Source organism: Lontra canadensis, unplaced genomic scaffold (genome assembly GCF_010015895.1).
Source record: "Lontra canadensis isolate GAN:19392208 unplaced genomic scaffold, GSC_riverotter_1.0 scaffold38, whole genome shotgun sequence".
Lineage (NCBI taxonomy): Eukaryota > Metazoa > Chordata > Mammalia > Carnivora > Mustelidae > Lontra > Lontra canadensis.
In genome coordinates, this window is record NW_022631032.1 from 13,999,724 (window position 1) to 14,022,830 (window position 23,107).

The window sequence follows — 23,107 nt, forward strand, 5'->3', positions numbered from 1 at the left end:
TGCCTCCACACTTTGGCTCATAGTGTCACCTCAGCTGGAATGACCTTCTCCCTCTGCTTCTCTGCTGTGAGAAAGTATTCTGGCTCATCAAGACTCTGAGCACTTGTTTGCTCTGTGGGTGGGGCCCTCCACCTTTCCTCTACTCTGGAGCCCTCTGCCCCAGCACGTTGTCCTCAGGCCTCGTTTAGTCTCCCAGTTCACAGGAACTCCTGTGTGCTCTGGATTCTTGGACGGGCTCTGCGTTTGGCTGAGGCCAGCACCCCTCAGATCTGCTCCTGCATTCGCAGGCCCAGCACAGGCCCTGGACATCGCTGGCGTCAAGTGCCTGCTGGCCCCAGAGCGGCTCGGAGGGGCACTGTCTGCCTTGGTTTTCAGACCCCACCAGGCCCGGAGGCCACAGAGGCCAGATGTCTTAGCGTCAAGGGAGAGAAAGCCCAAAGGGAAGCAAGACCTTGCCCACCGTAGGCTTTTTTGACTTTGTTATTGCACATGATAGAATTTCTTTCCCAGTGCTCTTTAAAACGGTAATTAGGCTGGGAGGCCAGGGATCCAGTTCTGTGCATACACAGGCCATTTTAATGAACTCTCTGGAGAAAGAGGGGGAAATGGTATTGTTTATTTTGTTTATCTTAAGATGGTGGCTGAGACATCTGGGAAGTAGACAAGATCCCCAAGGGCTCTGGGGAATGTTGCTAGTTGTCCCTGGCCTCTCCCCACCAACCCCCTCAAACTTCCTCTCCATCAGCCGGCAGAGCCCCGTACCTCCCCATTAGCTGAGACATTCAGTTCCCAGGACAGAATCATCCCTCCCTCACTCCCATCCTTTTATATGCCTCTGGCTCTGTCTCTCATCCCCTGTGTTTCTCATCCACTCATTCTGACAGCAGGTGTTTGTCTAGTGCCTTCTCTGTGTCTGGAGGGACAGTGGGAGACAATGGCCTGGCTGCAGAATCTGGCCCTGCCCTCAGCAGGGGGACAGGGAGTAGGGGGTTCAACCTCATCCTGAGTGGCAGTGCGTGAGCCCTCCCCCTCCCTCAGTCTGGTGCTGGACAAGCCTGAGGCCCTGTGGGGCTGGCCTGAGGACTTGTGAGGACCAGGGGCATGCAGAGCTGGGTTTCCTTATTCCACCCCTTGGAGGGGTCCTGTCTGCCTGACAGGCCTTGAGGGGATGCCACCTGCTCAGCTGGTCGGCCTCAGGAGATGGGGTCTCCTGCCACTCCTGCCTGGCACAGCCCCTTGTTCTCCTCTTGACACGTTTGCTAACCAGCCTCTCACCACCCCCCTCCCATCCCCCCATCAAAATCCACTTACCTGATTAAGCCCCAAATCAAGACTTACAGCCTGGTGAGATGAACTCTGCAGTAATTCTCTTGCGTAGAACCCCAACTAAAAAAACTGCTTTCAAAAGTTGCTGTAGAAGACACCTGCTGCTGCATGCACTGTGATAAGCCTTGACCCTCTGCCTAGGCCCAAAGAAACACACCTGCAGGCCTGGTTCTTGGGCCACCTTTTGGAAACCTGCACTAGCGCCATGATGAGAGGTTTCACGCCCCTGCGGCGGCTACTGGGAGGGGAGACCAGGATTTGGGAACAGTACTCTTCTGGGGTTTCTCATGGGTCCCTCAGAGGCTCTCTGTCTTGGCTGTACCTTAACATCACCTATGGCGGAGATGGCCCGGAGATCCATAGGCTGGCTCAGGCAGTAGTGATTTTGAATCTCTGAGGTGACTGAGATGACCTTCTAGCCAAGGCCAGAGCCAGCGGCCTGTCCCTAGACCTCCCACCACAGCACAACTTAGGAGATGGCCGACCTCAGCGGCTGTTCCTAGGAGAGGGTCCCGGCCTGCTGGAGCTTACTCAGCTGCCCCAGGAGCACAGGACCCTTCCTGAAGGACTGAGAGGCTTGGCCCATGCTGGGTCACTCCGGGGATCCCACAGAGCCTCTGGGAAAGGAACAGAACAGCAGTGACTACTGTGCCGGCACAGGCCGAGGGATGCCCGAGGAGCCCCTCACCCCTCAGCCATCTGCACTGTTGTTGTCGGCCGCTCTGCCGGAGGCTTTCCTCTCACCTCTGGGCTCTGGATTTATTTCCAGGGCTGCCAGAGCAAATGACCACAAACTGAGTAGTTTTAAACAACAGAATTTAATTTCTCACTGTCTTGGAGGCCGGAAGTCTAGAGCCACACTCCCTCTGAAGTTCTCCCCCCCAGTGTCTGGCAGCTGTAGGCCGCAGACCTTTGTTGTCAGGCTGCGAAGCTCCAGTCCCTGCCTCTGTCTTCATGCAGCCTTCTCCTCTCTGGGCCTCTGTGTGTCCTCTCCTCTTCCTAAAAGGACAGCGCTCATTAGACTGAGAGGCCTGTTCTAAATGCGGGGTGGTTTTTCATCTTGAGATTCTTAACTGCTTACATCTGCAAAGACCGTATTTCCAAATAAGGTCCCATTCTGAGGTTCCAGGTGGACATAAATTTGGGGTGGGACATTCTTCAGCCCACTACAGCACCTCCCAGTCTGATCCCAGTGGGGACCAGACCTTCTGGCCTGGGCCTCAGCACCGTCTGGAGCTTCAGACAAGGCAGGGGTTGGTGGCTGTTCTGGTGGGCACAGAAGGTCCTGCAGGGGAGCGTGGGACAGTTTGACTGTAGCTGTGCTGGAGGGAGGAATGATTATTTGCTGAAGGAGAAGCCCTTGTGGAAATCCCAAGTGTGATGATCCGTCACTCTGTGTGTGTGTGTGTAGGGGTCTGCCTATGGCAGTGGAGGATAAGGGTGGGGCCTTTGGATGGGTTGTTGGCAGGCTGCATTTTGATGTTCATGGACCTTATGCACTTTTGCCTTTATGGGTACTTTGTTCCTTCCTTTGTTAAATATATATATACATATATATGTATATATGAAATTATATTTTATAGCTGCTGTTAAGAGAACATGTAATCCCAACTAGATTCATTATTATATATTTTTATTATGTTGTTTTCTCTTGATTTTCAAAGAAATTAAAAGTCAAAAAATATTTTTATTGCCCCCAATAGCCCTGGGCCCTAGGATCTGAGCCTGCCCTGCCTCGTGGATACACGTGCGTGGATGCTTGGGCCTGGGGAAGGCCCTGGAAACTCAGAGGGACTTGGGCTCAGGAGGCAGGAAACAGAGAGCTATTGAAGGTTCCTGCTGTGGGCACTGATGGGATCAAAGATTTCAGAGTTTGCAGGAGACGGATGCGGAGCGCTGGGCTGGGGCAGGGGTGATGACTGCAGGTGGGACTCACACAGACTTGGATGCCACTATGTGGGGCAGAGCAGGGAGGAATGTAATGGAGCAGTTATGCAGGGCCACATGGGCGGTGAGTGAGGGGCCTGGGCCAAGGACAGAAACACCAAGGGCAGTGGAAGGTATGAACGAACAGAGAAAGTCCATGGGATGCAGAAGAGGGAGAGGCTGAAATGGGCCCTAGGTTTCTGTCTAGATACCCAGGAAAACCATCAGTGCCATCAGCACCAAGAAAAACGAAGAGTTGAGTGGGAAGGAATAATGGAACAGCCAAGGGAAGGTGTTTGAAAATGACATACATGGGGTGGACCCTTGAATGGTTGCGTGGAAGCTGGATTCCTGAAGCCCTAAGAACTGATGAGTTGTGGGTTGGAGTGTAGAAAGGAGGTGGGGGACCAGACGGAGGGCCTCTCTTCACAGAATCTAAGATGCCGCCCATCCACATGGGGTGTTCTGGTAACCGCCCAGCACCTGGGGAAGACTGGGATAGGATCTTCTGCCCATGGTAGAGGTGGTCCGAGTGGGGCCACACACCCAGGAGACAGATGCAGCACGTTCCCTCTTACCTCAGCTCGCTCTTTCTCCTCCAGAATGATGCTGCATGCTGAGGAGGTCTGGGGTAAGAGCCCAGCTCTGTCACTTAGCTCAGAGACTCTGGGCTGGCTTCCTACTTTCTCAGTATTGCATTCTCTTTTAACCTGGAAATGATTTGGATAGGATTTAACCCCTGTATGACCTAGACCAGTTGCCTCTAACTTTAGCGGTAAGAATGTGGATCATTTGTATTTCGACCATAGCTCATCACGTGGGTCTTGAAGTCTAGATGATGGAAAACCACAGGCTGACAGTACCATTGGCATAGATGTGTGTCAGAGTATACTCTGTAGGGAAACAGAACTGAACAACAACGCACCAACAATAGCAACGGCTCTACCTCCCGCTAGGCCAATAGTGAGGAGATGGTGCTGACAACACCTCCCTAATGGAGTGTCTGCCTAGGACATCGTGCCCCCATCCCCACGTCCCTGCGTTTACCCCCGGGCAGGGATTGGCAGCTCTGCCAGGTGCTGCTGTGCTTCTGGCAGGACCTGGACCTCAAGTCCTCACTTAACTCTAGCAACCTGATGATTTTATTATGTTCATAGACTGGGGTTCCGTCTTTGGAAACATTAAGTCCTGTGGTCAAAATGGGAGGCAACAGTCCTATACAGCAAAATGTCCCTGAACGCCAGGCCGCTTGGCAAGATGACCATGCCTTCAGAGACCCGCTGGGGTGCCACCGGTCACCCACGTGCTCCATCTGGAAATGATCTGGTTCTGGACTGCGGGTACACCTGCCCTGGCTCTGACCTCTTGTCTTCCCTGCCCTCCTCTCCTCTTCCTGCCTCTCTTCTGTTGAGCATATACAAATTAGGAATGCGGTCCCCTCCTAGTACGGAATGCTGACTAATGGTGGCTTGAGAAGAGGGGTTGAAGTTTTCCAGGTGCACGCAGTCACGGGGGGGGACCTGCAGGGGCACCGCTGCACAAGTGTGCTGTCGTCCCTGGGCTCTGGCTTCCACTCTGGTGCTCCTTCTGCTATGTGGGTTCTCATCTGCATGCAGGCTGGCTGTTGCTGCTCCAGACATCACCTCTGCATTCAGGGCAGAAAGGGAAAGCAAGTCCTTCCCTGGAATGCCCTCGCCCTCTAGCAGACTGCAGCTTAAGTCTTATTGGCCAGAATTGGGTCACCCGATCACCCTTAGCCTCTGGAGAGGCTGGGAGAGCAGAAGATCACCATGACCTTCTTTAGGCAAGTAGAGGAATAAGAGGTGACTGGTAGGTATTGGTGAGTCCACCAATAGTGCCTGCTATGCTTTGTAAGTTAAAGGGGCTCATGATGCCATTCTCTGCCCCAGATGTCAGCAGTCTGTCCTGTTCACTTTGTAGGTGACCCTTAGATGGCTCTTAGACACCCTCAAAAGTCCACCACTTGGAGCATCTTTCGCCCTGTTAAGGAGAGGGCTTTTGTGCTTGGACCCTTTTGTGGCCCTCAGGCCACACATCCCTGGCCATCTGTATGGCTTTGAAGGGATTGACTGATTCTGATGAAATTTAACCCCTATATAAATCAGAAGGTACATACTGTTTGGTTGACCTTTCAGACCACAGGAGATAAAAGACCAATTGATACAGATACTTAAATTGGGTGGTGACAGGCACAAGCCACTCTCCACTGGGAAGACAGTGGCCCCCAGACTGTGCAGACTCTGAGGCTGAAGTGGCTGAAAGAAGCCAGGTACCTGTGCCGTGGTCTCCTGAGTCAGCGTTGGGCTCCCCCAGAGTGCAGTGCTGAGCTGCTGGCAAGGACAGACCCTGACCAGCATGTTTTCCAGAGGCTGCCGCCTCCTTCCCCCACAGCGCCCACTTGCCAGTCTGAATCTGTAGTTCTGCCAGCCTCATTTGCATGCTAATTTGCATGACTCTACCCTATACTCTCATCTGATGGTTGGTGCAGAGCACAGACAGCAGCTTCATTGTCAAGGGCTTGTCATGCCCAGCTGCTTTCTGCCACTTGTGGATGCTTCCCCAGCCATGGGCCAAGGCCTGGCCAACGCTAGAAAAAGACACACACACACACTTCTTTTCAAGATTTCTCTTCCTGAGAAGAGTCTTGAGTCAATTTATGCAAATCAGCATGCAGATTTCCACTGCAGACTTTATTACTGTGTCTTGCCAGAACGTGGATGCAAAATTATATTTCATCATAGAAGCACACAACAAAAAAGATGTCAACAACTGCCTTAGGAAACATCTCTTTTCTTGGGGATCCACTGGGCCAGTGGCTGTCTTGTGCAGAGGGAGATGTACAACGGACCATCATTCTGCACGGTGTCTGAGCCCCCGCTGACACTGTGCAGTACCACCTTCTTCTGAAGTTGTAGACGCAGCTGGGAAATCTGTGTTTGTTAAGATTTCTCATAGTTTGTGTACAATGAAATGCCTGCCATTTTTCATAAGTAGTGCATTTTGTAAGCATGATACTACAGGAATAAATAGTGGAGTGCAGAGCGCAGCCCATCCTCCTGGGGGACGGGCAGCAGGCAGCACAGCTGAGGACTCACAGCTGAGTCCATGGGGATCATGGACTGGAAGGAGAGCCCCTGAAATCAAGCCTGCCGCTCATGTGTCTTGATATCCTCTTTGCATTCCTGTGGCATAGTTACCAGCAAGACTAATTTATTTATAAGAGGAAATGAAGAACAGAGAATGCATACTTTGACTCAGACTTCATGACAAGCTGGAAGAGAGATGTGGTCTCCTTTAGAATCCAGTCAGCCTTTCCTACAGCCCTGGGAACACTAGTTTATTAATAAGGGATGTTAATAAGGATTATAGGCACAAAGTTTTCTAGAGCAACGGAGCTTTGGGAAATGTTGGGTTCCGTGTAATTGTTCATGTTCCTTCAGTGCAGGACTTCTCAGAAACTTTACTGCGCCAGCGTGTTTTATGGCTCTCCACTAGGAGTTAGAACATGCAGCCTTTCTCAGAAACACTTGATTACAGTTTACCTTTGTCCTGTAGGTCACCGCATGGGGATGTATTTCCAAGAGCCAAGTCTGAGAAACATGGGAGGGAGGGTCTTCTCCGTGGCAGGTTTTTACTACTTTTCTCAGAAATGCTCTGGTCAGTTGGTCAGCCTTCATTTTCGTACCGTGTGTACGAGTGCAGAGTACCTGTGTGTAGTCTAACTCATGTGATCTGCAGTCCTTCAAGGAGGCTATGATAATCCCCATTTTAGAGAGAAGAAGTTCCCAATCCAGTGTTTTTCCCAGCCCATCACAGAGCACTGGCAGAGGTCACTGAAAACAGCACATGATCCCACCCAGGTCTGTTTGGCAAAGGTGGGGCACTTTGCTAGCTGCAGCTTCTGGAACTGGTCATGGTCAGCCCAGGGAGGCACCGAAGGAAGCCTGCGTTTGCTGGCAGAAATCTGCCCTTGCCCCCTCCCCAAGAGCCTATGAAGGCTCCTGATCACTCCAGCCTCTGAGCCTCCTGGCAGCACAAGGGCTGTGGGCATAGCGTGGATCTGGGCTTCACCTTCAAAGCAGAAGTGACTCTCCCCATCCCACACTCACCCACACAAGCACACCACACCCATTCCTACCTGCATACACATACTTATACCTGCAAATGAATACGTAGTTGCATGCACACAGGTGTATCTCCATTGTGCCGGGGTCTACCCACACACACACACATTCCCATCAACACACACCCCCTCTGTGACACGTGCTGGCCTTCAAGAGGGAGTGTGGGTTGTGGCAGGTAAGAGGGAATCACAGAGGATTCTGCCTGGGTGGCTAATTGTTGTTTTTGCTCGGTGTCCCCCATCATCCTGTCAGATAATTTCTGTTGTTCTGTTTTCACATTCGCTGTTCCAGCTGCCATGTGCTGTCAAACCTACCAGTGATTTTAGGATTTCAGATACTTATTTTTCAATTCTAAGTTTGTATTTGGTTCTCTTTTATAGTTTCTCTTTCTCTGCTGGGATTTTCTTAAAATCTGCGCCTTGAGCATATTTCTCTATATACTTGAGCACAATTATATTAGCTACTCTAAGTCCTGCTACTTTAAACTCTGCTACTTTAAACTCTGGGTCACCTCAGTGTTGGTCTCCACCTGTTCTCTTTTTCCTTGAATATGGTTTGCACTAAACATGCTGAGTACATCAAGATTTATCCTACACACGGTAATTTAGACTGTGGATTATGTTTCTTCCTTCGGAAGAGTATTGGTTGGACACAATTTCTCCATTTTCTTCCGTGTAGTAGGCACCGAGTTTTAAAGTTTTATCAGATTTGTTTGCTTTGTTTTGTTTTCAGTTTTAGGTAGGCTGCCTGGGGTCTGCTTGGGTCAGTCAGAGATTTGGGCAGCTTTCATATGTAGACTTTGGAGTGCCCTCTCTGTGGCTTTCTCATGTTTAGGATTTCCCACATTTTCTGGCTGTTGTGGTAGCTTTGGGATCTGACTTGTTTCTCAAATAGCAAGACTGTGGGTTTCTTGCCAAATTTTAGTGACCCCTGGGCTCCAACCAGGGCTGCCCTCAGTCATAAAAGCAAGAATCTCACCCAGGGTTGGGTTCCCTTTTTTTAAGTTGACTCCCCTCCAGTTTCTACCTGCTTTGGGTCCCTTTGCGGTGCCTTCAGATAGTTGTTGGTTGTATTCTGTTCAGAGTTCATGATAGCAATCTGCAAGAGGCTTGGTCTGATAGGAGCTCTGCCGTGACGGAAATCAGAACTCTCCCATTCCCTCCATCTGGGACTTTTCTCCCCACATTTCCCATCCTCCACTACACCCCCATTTTCACCTGCTGGAAAGTTCGTATTCACTCGAGGACTTGTATAGTTCCTTCATCTTGCCTCAGGAAATCAGAATCAGGGTCCCCTTTCTCTTAGAGTCCTCACTGCACTGGTCCTTTCCATCTATCAAGGACCACAGTTCTGTGTGCTGTAATCTTAGCTCCTCTACAGGGTTGGAAGTTCAAGGCTTAATCTGAAACTCTAAATAGGCATTAACCATGGGGAAGAGCGTTCTGGGGGAGGGAGTGGGTCCTCATGGGCAGGGACAGGGGCTCATTCTGCTCTGGGCCTAACAATTAGTAGACATTCGAGGATGAGAAAGTGAATGAGTTATTATTTACTCGCAGTGTTTGCCAGGAAGGAGCTGCCCAGGGCCTGAGAGAGACGGACTCCAGCTGGTGGTGGTGTGGGGCCAACTACTTGTGCCTTGTGTCTGGGAAAATAGATGATGCCAGGGAGCTAGAGATTTCCTGGTAACCAAGGCCCAGCCAAGGCCATCTTTAAAGTTCTTGTTGTTGCTCCCTCCTTAGAGAGCCTTCTTTTGTAGTTCTCGTTAAAATGCAAATGAAGTTCCTCTTAAGTGGGCTCTGCTGAGCTATTATGGCTAATGACCATAAGAGTCTGACAATAAGAAGCCAGACGAGATGTGACCCCCATGCAAACCCAGTGACAGCTTCAGGGCACAGTGACAGCTTCAGAAATGAAGGGATTTCAGGAAGCAGAGAGAGTACAGCCAAGTAGTCAAAAGCAGAGGCTTTGCAGTCCCGGAGACCTGCGTTCACATCCTGCTTCTGCCACACAGGGCACCTGTGTGACCTCGGTTTCTGGGTGAGCCTTGGTTTCCTCATGAACAGCACCATCCGCATACATGGGCATCTCCCTCTGTCTCTCACTCCAGGGAGGGAACGTGCCCCTCCTTCTGGATGCCACAGCCTTCTCAGGCTGATGACAGCGCAAGCTCAGAGACTAGGCAGTTGTTTGCAAAACTTCCCTGCACAAATGAGTTACCGTAGGCTTATCTGGAATCCTGGTCTCAAGCAAGTGGCCCATGTACTACCTGTTGAGAATCACTGAATCCCTGGCCGGTAGGAGAGACTGACTGGTATGAGATCTTCCCTGTTTCATATAGGAACTGTTAAATGAGGGGCCCTGGGGCCAACCTGAGGGTGCAGAAAGTGACTTGCAGAACAGGACTTGCAGAGGAGCTGAATCTGAATAGGTTTTAGCCACATGGAAGAACATTCTGAGGAGGGAACAGCACGAGATAACACTTAGAAACGCAAAGTGACTTGTGTGTGTGGTGTCTTGACCAGACCATGGTCAGTAAAGTATAAAGTAACAGCTGGACACGAGAGGAAGTGAGGGCAGGCCCTGAACTGTTTGTAGACCAAGTGAAGCATTTAGACTGTTTCCTAGGGACAGTGGGGAGGGAAGTGATCAGATTTATGTTTTAGAAAGCTAACCCTCATGCTGGATGACAGATTAGTTATAAGGGGGAGAGCCTGAGGGCAGAGAGACCAGTTAGAAAGATGTTGAGGTTATTCAGGTAGAGAAATTGGAGGTCTGAACCGGGGCAGTGCTGGGGGGATGCTGAGAACAGAGAGGCGAAATGCTCCCGGGTGAAGCCATCAGCTCAGTGATTCTTCTGACATGAGGGAGCAGACGAGAGAGCAGGCAACCAGCAGAGACTCGGGAGGGCTCCCAGAGGCTTGGGTACCTGGGGTGGTAGCAGTGCTGTTCATGGAGGGAGGAGAATTGAAGCTGGTTTGGAGGGAGATGGTGGGCTCTGTGTGGGACACACTGTGTCTAGGGAGATGTCTAGTGAACAGCTGGATGCCTGGACTTGGGGTGCAGGACAGAGGTAAGGCCCAGGATGTGGACTGAAGCTGGGAGAGTAATGAGGTCCCCTGACACAGGACAGGGAATGACAAGCAACATGTTAGAGAAAGGAACAAGTTCCTATGAGAGATCAATGAGGAACAGCAGTTAGAGAGGCAGGGAAGCCAGAAAGAAGTAGTATCATGAAATGCAAAGGAAGGAGGTGTGCCAGGGAAACGGATTAGCATCAGGGTCAAGGGCATCAAGTAGAGCTTGGCCTGCAAGTGTCCTTACAGTTTGGAGATGAAATGGCTCCTGGAGACCATAGCAAGAGCAGCTTCAGTGGTCAGAGGACAGAAGCCATACCACCCTAGTCAAGCAGCAGGTGGGAGGGGAGGAAGGGGAGACTGGGTTTGGGGTCCTTTTCCAGAAAGCATTTCACTTGAAGAGTAGCTAGAGAAACATTTAGTGACAGGGACATGAGATTTCTGAGAATACTTCTTGGACAAAGGCAAAGAGTGAGTAGTGCATGAAAGATTGAAAATACAGAAAGGAGATGGCTTACAGAGCATCATCTGGCAGGAGGGGGCCAGGGACAAGGGGACCCACAGGGAAAGGCTGGCTTTGAACAGGAGGAACAAACACTCAGAGTCCAGAGGGATGTGGGGTAGGGCTGGACACTTGTAGACAATTTTGCAAATACCCTTTTCAGTCCTGATTCTGCCACTTGCAGCTGTTGACCGTGGGCAAGTGACTTAGCACCTCTCATACTCAGGTGTCTTAGCAGTGGCGTTCACATACTGAGGAACATAGCTCATAACAGAGGTTATCAGGAGTACATGAAGTAGGGCATGTCAAGCGCTCTGCAGGATAGCTGGCAAAGGCTAAGTACTCGGATGTTTCATCATCGTACCGTGCTTACCCCTGTTACTGTACTAAAGGTAAACACAAGGAATTGAAGTGCTTTATAAATAATGTTGAAAAGTAGGATTTGAGGCCATTTCTGAGAGGGAGCCACACTGAGGACAGAAGAAGAGGGGAGAATGTTATGAACTATTGCTGATATGGATGGAAGTTAGGTGGTAATCAAGGATATGTCACCTGTTTTTATATTTACCCATAGATTTACCATTTGTGGTACTCTTCTATTCCTTCTTTAAAGATGCAAATGTCCCTCTGTGACATTTCCCTTTAGCCTAAAGTATTTCTCTTAATTAAGACCCACTGCTGACAGATTATCACAGCTTTCCCTTATCTGAAAATGTTTTGTTTTTCATTTCTGAACAAAAGTGACACTGGCTGTGGAATCGTAGGCTGACATAATGGTGGCGGAGATACTATTTCTTTTGGAACTTGATTCTTTTCCACTGTCTTCAGTCCTCCATTGTTTCTGATGAGAAATCAACCATCATTCTCAGCATTATTCCTTTGTACATAATGTGTCTTTCTGTTTTCTCACTGCTGTCAAGGTTTTCTCTGTATCTTTGGTTTCAGTAATTTGACTATGACAGGCCCATGTGTGGTTTTCTTTGTATTTATCATGTTTTAGGCTCACTGAACTTCTTGGTACCATGGGTTGATGTTTCTAACCAAATTGGAGAAAATTTTAACTTATTTTTTCAAAAATCTTTTTGCTGATTCTGTCTATTCTCATTATGAGGCACCAATTGCATGTATAGCAGATCACTTGATACTGTCCTAGTTGTTCAGGAGACTTCATTTTATTGTATCTTTTTTCTCACTGTGCTCCAGTTTGAACAGTTCATTTTAGCCTGTCTTCAAGTTCATTGACCTTTCTTCTGCAGCGTTCGAGTTGCTGTTACAGAAATCCTGTGCGTTTTTATTTCAGGTACTGTATTTTGTAGTGTTGAGATTTTCAGTTTTTGTTTTTAGAATTTCCATGTATCTCTTGAAATTCATCATTCATCTTTTCCTTTGTATTTTTAACATATATATAACAAGGATTTTGAAGCCCTTCTCTGCACATCCAGCATCTGGTTCATTTGGGGGTCTGTTTTCTTGATTATGACTTGAATTTCCTCCTCTTCACTTGCCTAAACCTTGTTTTATTGCATAGCAGACATTGCAAAAATAGGTATACCTTGGAGATACCTGCAGGTTTGGGTTCCAGACCATGACAGTATGAAGCAAATGAATTTTTTGGTTTCCCAGTGCATATAGAAGTTATGTTCATACCACACTGTCATCTATTAAACATATAATAACATTATGACTAAAAAATAACATACATAACTTAATTTCAAAAACTTTATTGTTATAAAATGCTAACCATCATCTGAGCTTTCAGCAAGTAGTAATCATTTTGCTGGTGGAGGGTCTTGCCTCACTTTTGGTGGCTGCTGACTGATCAGGATGGTGATTGCTGAAAGTTGGGGTGGCTCTTAAAATAAGACAACAAGGAAGTTTGTCACAGCAGTTGACTCATTGATAAACGATTTCTCTGTAGCATGTGATGCTGTTTGATAGCATTTTGCCCACAGTAGAACTTATTTCACAATTGTAGTCTGTGCCCTCAAACTCTGCCACCACTCTATGAGCTCAGTTTATGTGGTATTCTCAGTCCCTGGTCATCACTTCAACAATCTCCACAGCATCTTCACCAGGAGTACATTCCATCTTAAGAAACCCCTTTCTTTGCTCATCCATAAAAAGCAACTCCTCATCCGTTCAAGTTTTTCGTGAGACTTCAACAAGTCAGTCCCATCTTCAGGCTTCATTTATAGATCTCCTGCTATTTCCACCACATTGGCAGTTAACTTCCTCCAATGAAGTCTTGAATCCTTCAGAGTCATCCATGAGTGCTGGAATCAACTTCCAACCTCTTGTTAATGTTTATATTTTGACCTCTTCCCATGAATCACAAGTGTTCTTAATGGCATCTAGAATGGTAAGTTCTTTCCAGAAGGTTTCAATTTACTTTGCCCAGATCCATCAGAGGAATCACTATCTGTGGCAGCTAAAGCCTTACAGAATGTATTTCTTAAGTAACAAGACTTTAAAGTGAGAATTACAACTTGGTCCATGGGCTGCAGGATGGATGTTGTGTTAGCAGGCACAAAAACAACATTAATCTCATTTTACATCTCTATCAGAGCTCTTGGATGACTGGGTGCATTGTTAATCAGCAATAATATTTTGAAAGGAATCCTTTTTGCTGAGCAGTAGGTCTCAACATTTAGTATTAGTATTAGTATTACAATATTTAGTAAACCATGTTGTAAATAGGTGTGTCATTCATGTTTTATTGTTCCATTTATAGAGCACAGACAGAGTAGATTTAGCATAATTCTTTAGGACCCTAGGATTTTGGAATGGTAAATGAGCACTGGCTTCAACTTAAAGTGACCATGTGCACTGGCCCCTAACGAGAGAGTCAGCCTATCTTTTGGAGCTTAGAAGTCAGGCACTGATTTCTCCTCTCTAGCTATGAAAGCCCTAGGGGCACCTGGGTGGCTCAGTTGATTAAGCATCTGCCTTCAGCTCAGGTCATGATCTCAGGGTCCTGGGATAGAGCCCCACATTAGGCTCTCTGCTCAGTGGGGAGCCTGCTTCTCCTTCTCCCTCTGCCCCTCCCCCTCACTCGTGCTCTCTCTCTCTCTCTCTCAAATCAGTCAGCCAGTCAATAGCTAGCTAGATGACCCTAGATGATATCTTTGCGTAAGGCTGCTTTGTCTACCTTAAAAATCTGTTACTTAGCACAGCCACCTTTGCAAGTTATCTTAGCTCAAGCTTCTGGATCTCTTGCTGCAGCTTCTACATCAGCACTGGCTGCTTCCCCTTGCACTTTGATGTATGGAGACGGCTGCTTCCCTTAAAACCTCTGCTGACTTCAAAGTTTTCTTCTGCAGCTTCCTTATCTCTCTTAGCCTTCATAGAATTGAAGAGAATTAGGGCTTATCTCCATATTTTACTTTGTCTTAAGGGAATGTTGTGGCTGGTCTGATCTTCTATTCAGACCACTAACATTTTCTCCATATCAGCAATAAGGTTGTTTCATTTTCTTATGGCCCATCTGGCCCATCTGTTCACTGGAGTAGCACTTCTAGTTTCCTTCAAGAACTTTTCCTTCGTTCACAACTTGGCTAACAGTGTGGTGCAAGAGGCTTACCTTTTAACCTATTGCAGCTTTTGACATCCTTTCTAACTAAGCTGAATAATTTATAGCTTTTGATTTAAAGTGAGAGATGTGCAACTCTGCCTTAGAGGCAATGACTGCAGGTCATTAATTGGCCTGATTTCCATATTCTTGTATCTCAGGGGATAGGGAGGCCTGAGGAGAGGGAGAGATGGAAGAATGGCCAGTTGCCATGGAGTAGTCAGAATACACACAACATTTATCGATAAAGTTCACTGTCTTATATGGGTACAGTTCATGGCATTCCAAAACAATTATAATAGTAACACCAAAGATCACTCATCACAAGAGTACCATAAAAATGTAATAATGATAAAAATTTGAGAAACTATGAGAATTATCAAAATGTGACACAAAGACATAAAGTGAGCAACCGTTATTGCAAAAATTGCCCCAGTAGACTTGCTCTACACAGAGTTCCCAGAGACCTGCAATTTGTGAAAAACCGTTATCTGCAAAGTACAATAAAGTGAAGCATGGTAAAATGAAGTGTGCCTATAATAAGTTATGGAGATTGCTATGTTCTGTTACTTTCTTCTGAAGAGTGTTGAGTTTTATTTTAATAGGCAAATAAATTATGGACAGCTAATATTTTTGGGGGGGTAAGGGAGCAGGGATTATATGCCATGTTTAAATTTTGTTAAGATAGTTCATTTTTGGTTTTTCCCTCAGTCTTCTGGTGTGACCTTTAGTCCTGACATGATAATCTTCCTCCCAAAGCCAGCCCTTGTGGTTTTCCCATGGAAAGTCTGTGGTTTTCCCATGGAAAGTCTGAGGTGTTTACCAAGTCCTTCTAACTTAAATGATTAGGAAGTTAACCTCAGAGGAAAAAATTGGTTAGATGTTGGATTGTACTTGGTTCTCTTTCCTTCCTTCAGAGATTGTAACCCCTCCATTTTCTGTCAACTTTTGATTAGTCTTCAGTGCTTAAAAATTATTTCTTGTATTTCTCCACAGTTTTGGAATAGTTATCTGTGGGAGGGTTAGTTTGATAGAAACTACACAGCCATTATTGGAAACTAAACATAGGAATATATTTTTGGGCCAAGCTGATGGTTCAGTCATTCCCAGGGACAATGCCTATGTTTTGGCAAGAATTTGTATAGCCATGGGAAGGTCTGCTGCGGCTCAGTGGCCTAGCTTGCTAGGGACAGAGTGGTCCAATTAAGGAATCAGAAGTCTCTCTGATGTGGAAGAAGCATGAAAGTGGGACGAAAGTGGGGAGGATGAAGGAGGGAGGAGGTTGGCCTCTTCCAGACTCTTTCCTCAGTACCACTCATGTGGTCAGGCTTTTGTGAGGAGCGATGGAGATAAAGTGTGTGGGTGTCCAATAATGGCGTTTATGATTGTGGAGGCCACGGAGTTGAGCTTTGCTAAGGGTTGGTCCAAATGGCATAATTCTTGTCATGTCATCTGGTGACTTCTCAGTCCTCCATGGAAATAGAAGTGGCTTGTGCCCACATGAAGTAGATTGGGGTTTTCATTGTTACACTGTCCTCAAGAATATCACTATGTCGGGCGCCTGGGTGGCTCAGTGGGTTAAGCCTCTGCCTTCGGCTCGGGTCATGATCCCGGGGTCCTGGGATCGAGCCCCACATCGGGCTCTCTGCTCAGCGGGGAACCTGCTTCGCCCTCTCTCTCTGCCTGCCTCTGCCTACTTGTGACCTCTCGCTCTCTGTCAAATAAATAAATAAAATCTTAAAAAAAAAAAAAGATTATCACTAAGTCCATGCTGCTTACCTTTGAGGGATATGTTTCTCCATGGTTCTTTGCTCTATTGGTTAGACTGTTGTTAGTCTGTGTTAAAAGCAACCAAAATAATAGTAGCTAAAGCAAAATAGAAGTTCTGTTCACTCTCACCCAACAGTGTGGGTGTAAGCAGTCTAGAGCATTGAGGTGGCTCCCTTGGGTCAGGGACTCAGGCTTCCTCCATCTGGTTGCTCTGTCATCACTCCCATATCACCTTCATCTGGATGGGCCAGTATGACTCAACACCATCTCTCTACCTGTCTTCATTCTAAGCCACAGGAAAGGGAAAGAGGGCAGCTGTGAGCATGTCACCCCATTCCATCCCCCCATGAAGGACCCATCCCAGGAGATGCATACATCACCTTTACATCTCACTGACGAGACTTTAGCCACCTACCTGCAAAGAAAGCTGGGAAATATCACCTTTGTTTGGGGCAGCCATTGACCCATCTACACATCTAGAATCCTATTACAGTGGAAAGGGAGACTGCATATGGAGGACAGCCAGCAGTCCCTGCCACCAGTCCTTGAGGTCATACACCCAGTTTTCAGCTCCAGGATCATTTTACTGAAGGAGCTTGGCACTCCCTGGGGAGCCCAGGGAGCACTGATGAAGTGAGAGATTTCCACCTGGTCTGCACATTTCTCCTTAAGGGTATGCGAAGATGAGGACTGTCGCACTTCATTCATTAGTGATTGTTATATGACTTAAGGAACAAGGCTGGGTCCGCAAGCCACTTGTCAATTCCAGACTTGTTGCCCAGTGACTACACCACATAGGAAAGGTGCGCCAAGCTGGGGTAGAAAGAGCCCAAGTGTTGTGAAGCTTTTGGTGCCAACCCTTCCAGCTCTGCCCCTGACTTGTAAAGTCACACAAGGTGTGTACCCTCTAACTTCCCTGATCTTTCATCTCCAGAGGGGTTGGATTACATTATGTCTAAGGCGCGTGTCTAGCACCCATGTTCTAGAATTGTGAGATGTCTCAACACTCCACAACTTTGCATTAAAGCAGGCTTCTGGGTGGATATAGCTCCTTTAACTCCTTAGTGGAATGAGTTGGAGGTCCCAAAGTGCATGTATGCTTGCAGACAACCTGGGACCTGTGGACGTGGGTATTTCTGTTTCCTCGGGCTTCCCTGGGTTGTGGTTTTTGTAATCGGAAGTCGCTGCACAATTTCCCATACAATTAAGCTTATTTTTAGTCTTTTATTTTTGTTTCAAAATACTCTAGTTCTACCTCTAGAACTATTATACTTTCATTGTAGAAGAAGTGGAAAATAGAGGAAGTTAAAATGAGGGAAGTAAAAAAAAAAAATTGTCCATGATGTCATTATTCACACTGGTGTTATTAAGGCTTTAGTGTATTCCCTTCATTTTAGTATCTAAGAACATATGAAGAATACTTCTACTTCAGTTCATCACATTGGGGTCACACTATACATGATGTTTACAACCTTTTTTTCACTTGATAACCTATTTCCTCAAATCCTTAAATATTTTTCAAGAACATGATTTTAAATGGCTGCTAAGGATTCTAATCCCATGGGTGTGCCACACTGTACTGAATCAGTGCCCTAGGCACTCAGTCCGTGTCTGAGTCTTCGTTACTAGGAACTGCATAACAGTGTCATCTCCATTGCACACCAACAGCATCTGAGCTCCTATCATAGATGCTGTGAGGCAGGTGAGCCCAGAGAGGTTGGGTGGCCTGCCCAAGGCTACACAGCGAGTGAGTGGTGGGTCCTGGCCATCTGGCCACAAGGCTGATGGCACCCTGCCCAGCTGCCTCTGCCCAAGGCCAGGAAAGAGCACAAAGGTGTGGCATAGGTGTGTTGGGGACAGTCAGCTCCTAATATGTTGGTTTGGGTAGGAAAGAGTGCGCTATCCCAGGAAGATGCTGCTCCAGGTGGGTTGTGATGGCCCAGAGGAAGACCAGCTGCTCTCTGCTGCCCACATAGCAGCAAGCTGCCCTGATACTCACTCCATCCCCACCTGCTGGAGGCAGAGGTGAGCCCAAGCCTGGGTACCTGAGTCTCAGGAGCCTCAAGAGGAGGCTGTGAGTGTGGGAGGCAGGTGAGGCCAAGCAGGCTTGGGCTGGGAGACTGCCCAGCCCATTCTCCTCGAGGGCCCCACCTGAGCAGGGTAGGAGATACACCTGCCAGTGGCCTTGACTCTGAGGAAGCCTCCTCACCTGGCTCTTGTCGCCTTCTCAAAGCACTTTTGTCACTCCCTGAAAACCTGTCCTCATCCTTACTTAACTCCAACCTGCTTCCTCTGAGATACATGACTGGATTCACTGTTGAGTGTGGAGAGCAGGCAGGGACAGCAGAGCAGGACCTGCCTTAGGCTTGGCATGGGTGTCCCCTCTCTTGCTGGCTGTCACTGTCTGGATCACTGAGCTTTTGCCCCTTTGCCTGAGACCTTTCCATTTTAACCTTTCCTTGTTTTTCTCTAATAGGCAACCATTGGGATTGACTTCTTGTCAAAAACCATGTACTTGGAAGATCGTACGGTGAGTGCCTGACTTTAGAACTAGAAGCACAGGGAGGGCTCCTTTGGACTTAATGACCTGGAGCCTTTAGCCGGGCACCACCGAGAGGGCCTGTGCCTACCACAGAGCTGGCAGTGCCCACATCACAGAGCCGGGGCCTTCCCCCAGCCCCACTCCACCATGAGGATTACCCTGACCCCCTGCTCTCCTTGTGACAGGTGCGGCTGCAGCTCTGGGACACAGCCGGCCAGGAGAGGTTCCGCAGCCTGATTCCCAGCTACATCCGGGATTCCACCGTGGCTGTGGTGGTGTACGACATCACAAGTGAGTTTGGGCCTCAGGTGCCAGAGGGAGGGGGGCTCACAGAGGCTCCAGGGTGTGTGTGTGTGTGTGTGTGTGTGTGTGTGTGCGCGCGTGCACACACGCACATGTGTATGCTGTGTATGCTTGTCTTCTGACTGCAGGAAGACAGGTCCTTGCTGTAGGGGGTGAGCTGCCTTCGAACACCAGCATGGGTTCCAGCCTCACCCATCCTCCTGGGACAGGCATGGGTGTATGGGATTGAGCTGGCCCTGCCCATAGCCGGGGGGGGGGGGGGCTGTGTAGAGGTGAGCAGAGATGAGGCTGGCCTGCTCCCACCCCTCTGTGCCCCCTTTGGCCCTGATGGCCAGAAAGACCCTTATGGAGCGACTTGTGTGTGTGTATGTGTCAGGTTGGGGGAAGACACTGGTCTCTGGGCCAGTCATGACCCAGCAGCCATGGTTTTGTCAGGTGGCATACCAGCTCCTCATAGGCTCTCCTGGGAGGGGAGGCCAAGCAGGTCTGGAGAGCCGTGGTGGGCTGCGCTTCCCACACAGTGTAGCTCTTCTGGCTGGGACAGCTGTTCCTGAGAGAACTGCACAGCTCTGAGGAAGACTTATGGTGCGGGGAGGGAGAGGGCCTGGTGCGAAGCCTCAGCTGCGCAGACAGGTGTAACAGAGCACACCTGGTTAGCCCTTGTGCTGTGCCTACACCTGTGTGGGGAGGACACCCTGGGTGCTGTCCACAGCACTGAAATCACATGGGGAAGCACGTGTACCCCACTGCTTTAAGCCCGCTGCCCCAGGCTCTGCCCATCTCCTCTCTCCATGCTTTCCTCTGACCACACACCCCCTCCACCTTGAGTACAGGTGGGACCGGGGCCCTTCAGCCTGGGTTTGTGCAGCCTGATGTGAGCAGGAGGGAGAGTAGGCTGGGGGAAACTGAGGGTTCCTGGGACAGGCTTCCTGCCCCCTCTCAGGTGCGTGGGCTGCTGAGTGGTGGGCATTGCCTTTGTGACCACTCCCCAAGGTCTGTCACATCTTCTGACTGAGGAGAGGGCTGCCCTGAAATGGCCTTACCTCTCGTGGCTATTGTCTCTCCTGGAGCCACCTTCTCCCTCCTCTTACTTACAGATCAAGGGTTCTCTTCAGAAACTCTGGCCTTTCCCAGTGCCACCCCCCTCAGTGGGAGACCACTGTATAGGGCCCTTCTCCCCCAGGAGCTGCTCTGGTTCCCCACCAACACACACACATGCACACCCGTTTCTGAGCTCAGCCAAGTCCAGTTGGCTTGGCTGCCAAGCACCATTTCTCACACTCTGCTCTGACCCCCAAAGTCAGGTCTGATTCTCAGGTGGGCCCCTAAAACCACTAGTCCATGTAGCAAATCATGACAGTGACCTTCCAACAGGGTGACCCCCACAACCCAGGATCGTTCAGCAACATGAGGGTCTTTCAGGGCCCTGGGGCAGCAGCTGCCCAGACACACATGCTCCCCACCCCACCCTCCCCACTCCTAGAAGGTCTGCACTCACTGGTCTGGGTGTGAGAGTGCACAGTCTCCTCCCTCCTGCTCCTGGTCTCATGCTCCCTCCCACCTTTGCCCTCTACTGCTCAGGGTGACTCTCACTCTATTGTTTCCCCACTTTCTACCTCTAGATCTCAACTCCTTCCAGCAGACCTCTAAGTGGATCGACGACGTCAGGACAGAGAGGGGCAGCGATGTCATCATCATGCTGGTGGGCAACAAGACGGACCTGGCCGACAAGAGGTAGGTGCGCAAGGTGCAGGGTGCTGACAGGCCCAGCCTGCCCTCCAGTCCCCTTCAGCATCTCCTGAAGAAGGAGTTCTGGGATGCGGGAATGTTGAGTCTGTGCTTCTGACCTGTCCCCGTGCATCTGAGAAAGGTCCCCAAGGGACACTGGAGGCTTTGCGAGCACCTGGCAGACCCTTGCCCATGGCAGCGGCTCAGCTCCGAGGCCCCACCTTCCACGGTCTGCGGGGGCACTGCTCTGCGAGAGGGCTGCACAGCGGCGCGGGGTCTGGGGCCCGGCCGTGGCCACAGCGCAGCTGCAGATGGCGGTCCCTCGGGCCCCCATTGGCTTCTGCTTCTGCTTTGTGTCTCTGTCCCCACGAAATGCCTGTGCCCGTGAACGGGCAGAATTTCCTGTCACTGAGTCTCCAGTGTGCAGACATGGCTGACTCGGGTGCTGCCTGCACCCATTCGTTCACTCACATCAGGGGCCCCAGCTTGGTCAGCTAAAGCAACAGGTTCTGGACCGCTGGCCTTCTGAAGTGTCCTCTGACCATCTACACGAATATCCGACTTCGAGCCTGCTTCATTTGAGGTCTGTCCTTGAAGTAAGGGAAATGGGACTCAAAGTCCAGTTCTACTGCTAAGTGTCTCTCCATACAACCTGCAGGCAGTCACTTTTAACCTCACTGTCCTGTGGAGATGGGGACTGATGACACCACCCAAGGGGCACTGTGTGGCTTGAAGAGCTTTCTAGACACAGATGCACACGACTGTTAGGATGGTTTACTGCCTGCCGCAGGGCCTGCTCCTGAGCTGAGAGGCACCATGGAAGGCAAACCTGACAGGGCAGGGGCAGGCTGGTGTACTGCTGTGGCCCCGTGTCCTTCGTCCTGCACCCAAGACCTCTTCATCTGGATCTTAGTTGTGGACCTAGGCCTCCTCATCTCATGCTGCTCCCTCTGCCTCTACCAGGGACTCATTTTCCCCTCTCCCTTTACTCACAGACAGATAACCATCGAGGAGGGGGAGCAGCGCGCCAAAGAACTGAGTGTCATGTTCATTGAGACCAGCGCCAAGACCGGCTACAACGTGAAGCAGGTAGGACGCACCTGGCGCTAATCTGGCCCAGAGGCCATGTGTGGCTTCTGGCCTGGTCCTTCATGGGCCCAGCTCCAACTTGCCCTGAGGGACTAGTGCAAGTTGGGGCAAGCAATCAGAGCACCCTGAACCCCACCTAATGGGAAACAAGCTAACCTCTAGTGTTGGGAAAGCACGAGAGAGGGCAAGAGCACTCACTCTAGGGGGTGGCGGTGTCTGGACCATGTCCTCGTTAGCCATCACACAGCAACCAGTCACGTGCCTTATAAGGCGCTGGGCATCCAGCCATCAACTTCCAGGTGAGAGAAGCAGCATCTCTCTAGCATCTTACCTCACTTGGGATGGAGGTGTGGGAAATTCAGTCCGACCAGCATTTGCGGGTTCATGCCTGGGGATTGGAAAGTGCTGAGAGCTGTGGAGGGCCAGACAGGCTTGGAGAAAGGAGCCCAGCACCCTGGTGCTGCTGGAGCTTACAGTGGGAGAAGCCTGGGGAATCACCACGGTCAGAGAAGCCGTGGAGGAGATTATGGCCAACCCTCGCAGCCAGGGGCTTCCCTAGGTCCGTGGACCCCCCAGGGATGGGAGTCCACAGCTCAGGGGCCTTGCATTGGAGAGAACCGCCCCTCCATCTTCACACGCCTCTGTGGCTCTTCAGCACCTCCTTCAGCCAGGAACGTGGGCAGCAGGAAGCTGCTGGCTTGGGCACAGCACAGACCCCAGCCGTTTTCTTGTCCCCTCGCGGGGTTACGGGTCTCTTGGCGTTTACACGCATTGCTGCTCCAGTTCATGGGGGTGATTAGACCTGCTGCCAGAAGAATGCTGGTGCATAACCAACTGGTGTCTTCAGAGATTTTCAAGTGTCTTTCAGTTCTGAATGGGTTTCTCTATACTCCTGTGTCACTGACGTCACCCACTTACAAGGAGACCGTAGGCTCAGCAGACTGCCAGGGAGGTCTCTGGTTCACAAGAGGTTAGGAGTCCCTGCCTTCAATGAAGAGACAGGGGCTGTTCCAGACCAGGGTAGCATGCAAGCAGAGGTGTAGCAGGAGGGGTGCTGTGGCCTGGGGAGGGGATTCTGAGTGCAGAGCCTGGCTTGGCAGGGTGTCTCTTCCGCCCGACCGGCCCCAGCAGCAC

General features: G+C 49.7%; 1 protein-coding gene across 1 annotated transcript in view; it reads left to right on the forward strand.

Moving 5' to 3' along the window:
* RAB6B (RAB6B, member RAS oncogene family) overlaps window positions 1-23,107 on the forward strand; it is a 56,216-nt gene that overhangs the window by 28,946 nt on the left and 4,163 nt on the right. The window contains exons 3-6 of the mRNA XM_032869669.1: window positions 18,788-18,841; window positions 19,039-19,144; window positions 20,779-20,890; window positions 21,880-21,973. Of these exons, the coding sequence (XP_032725560.1) occupies window positions 18,788-18,841; window positions 19,039-19,144; window positions 20,779-20,890; window positions 21,880-21,973 (366 nt within the window). The remainder of the gene's footprint in view (window positions 1-18,787; window positions 18,842-19,038; window positions 19,145-20,778; window positions 20,891-21,879; window positions 21,974-23,107) is intronic.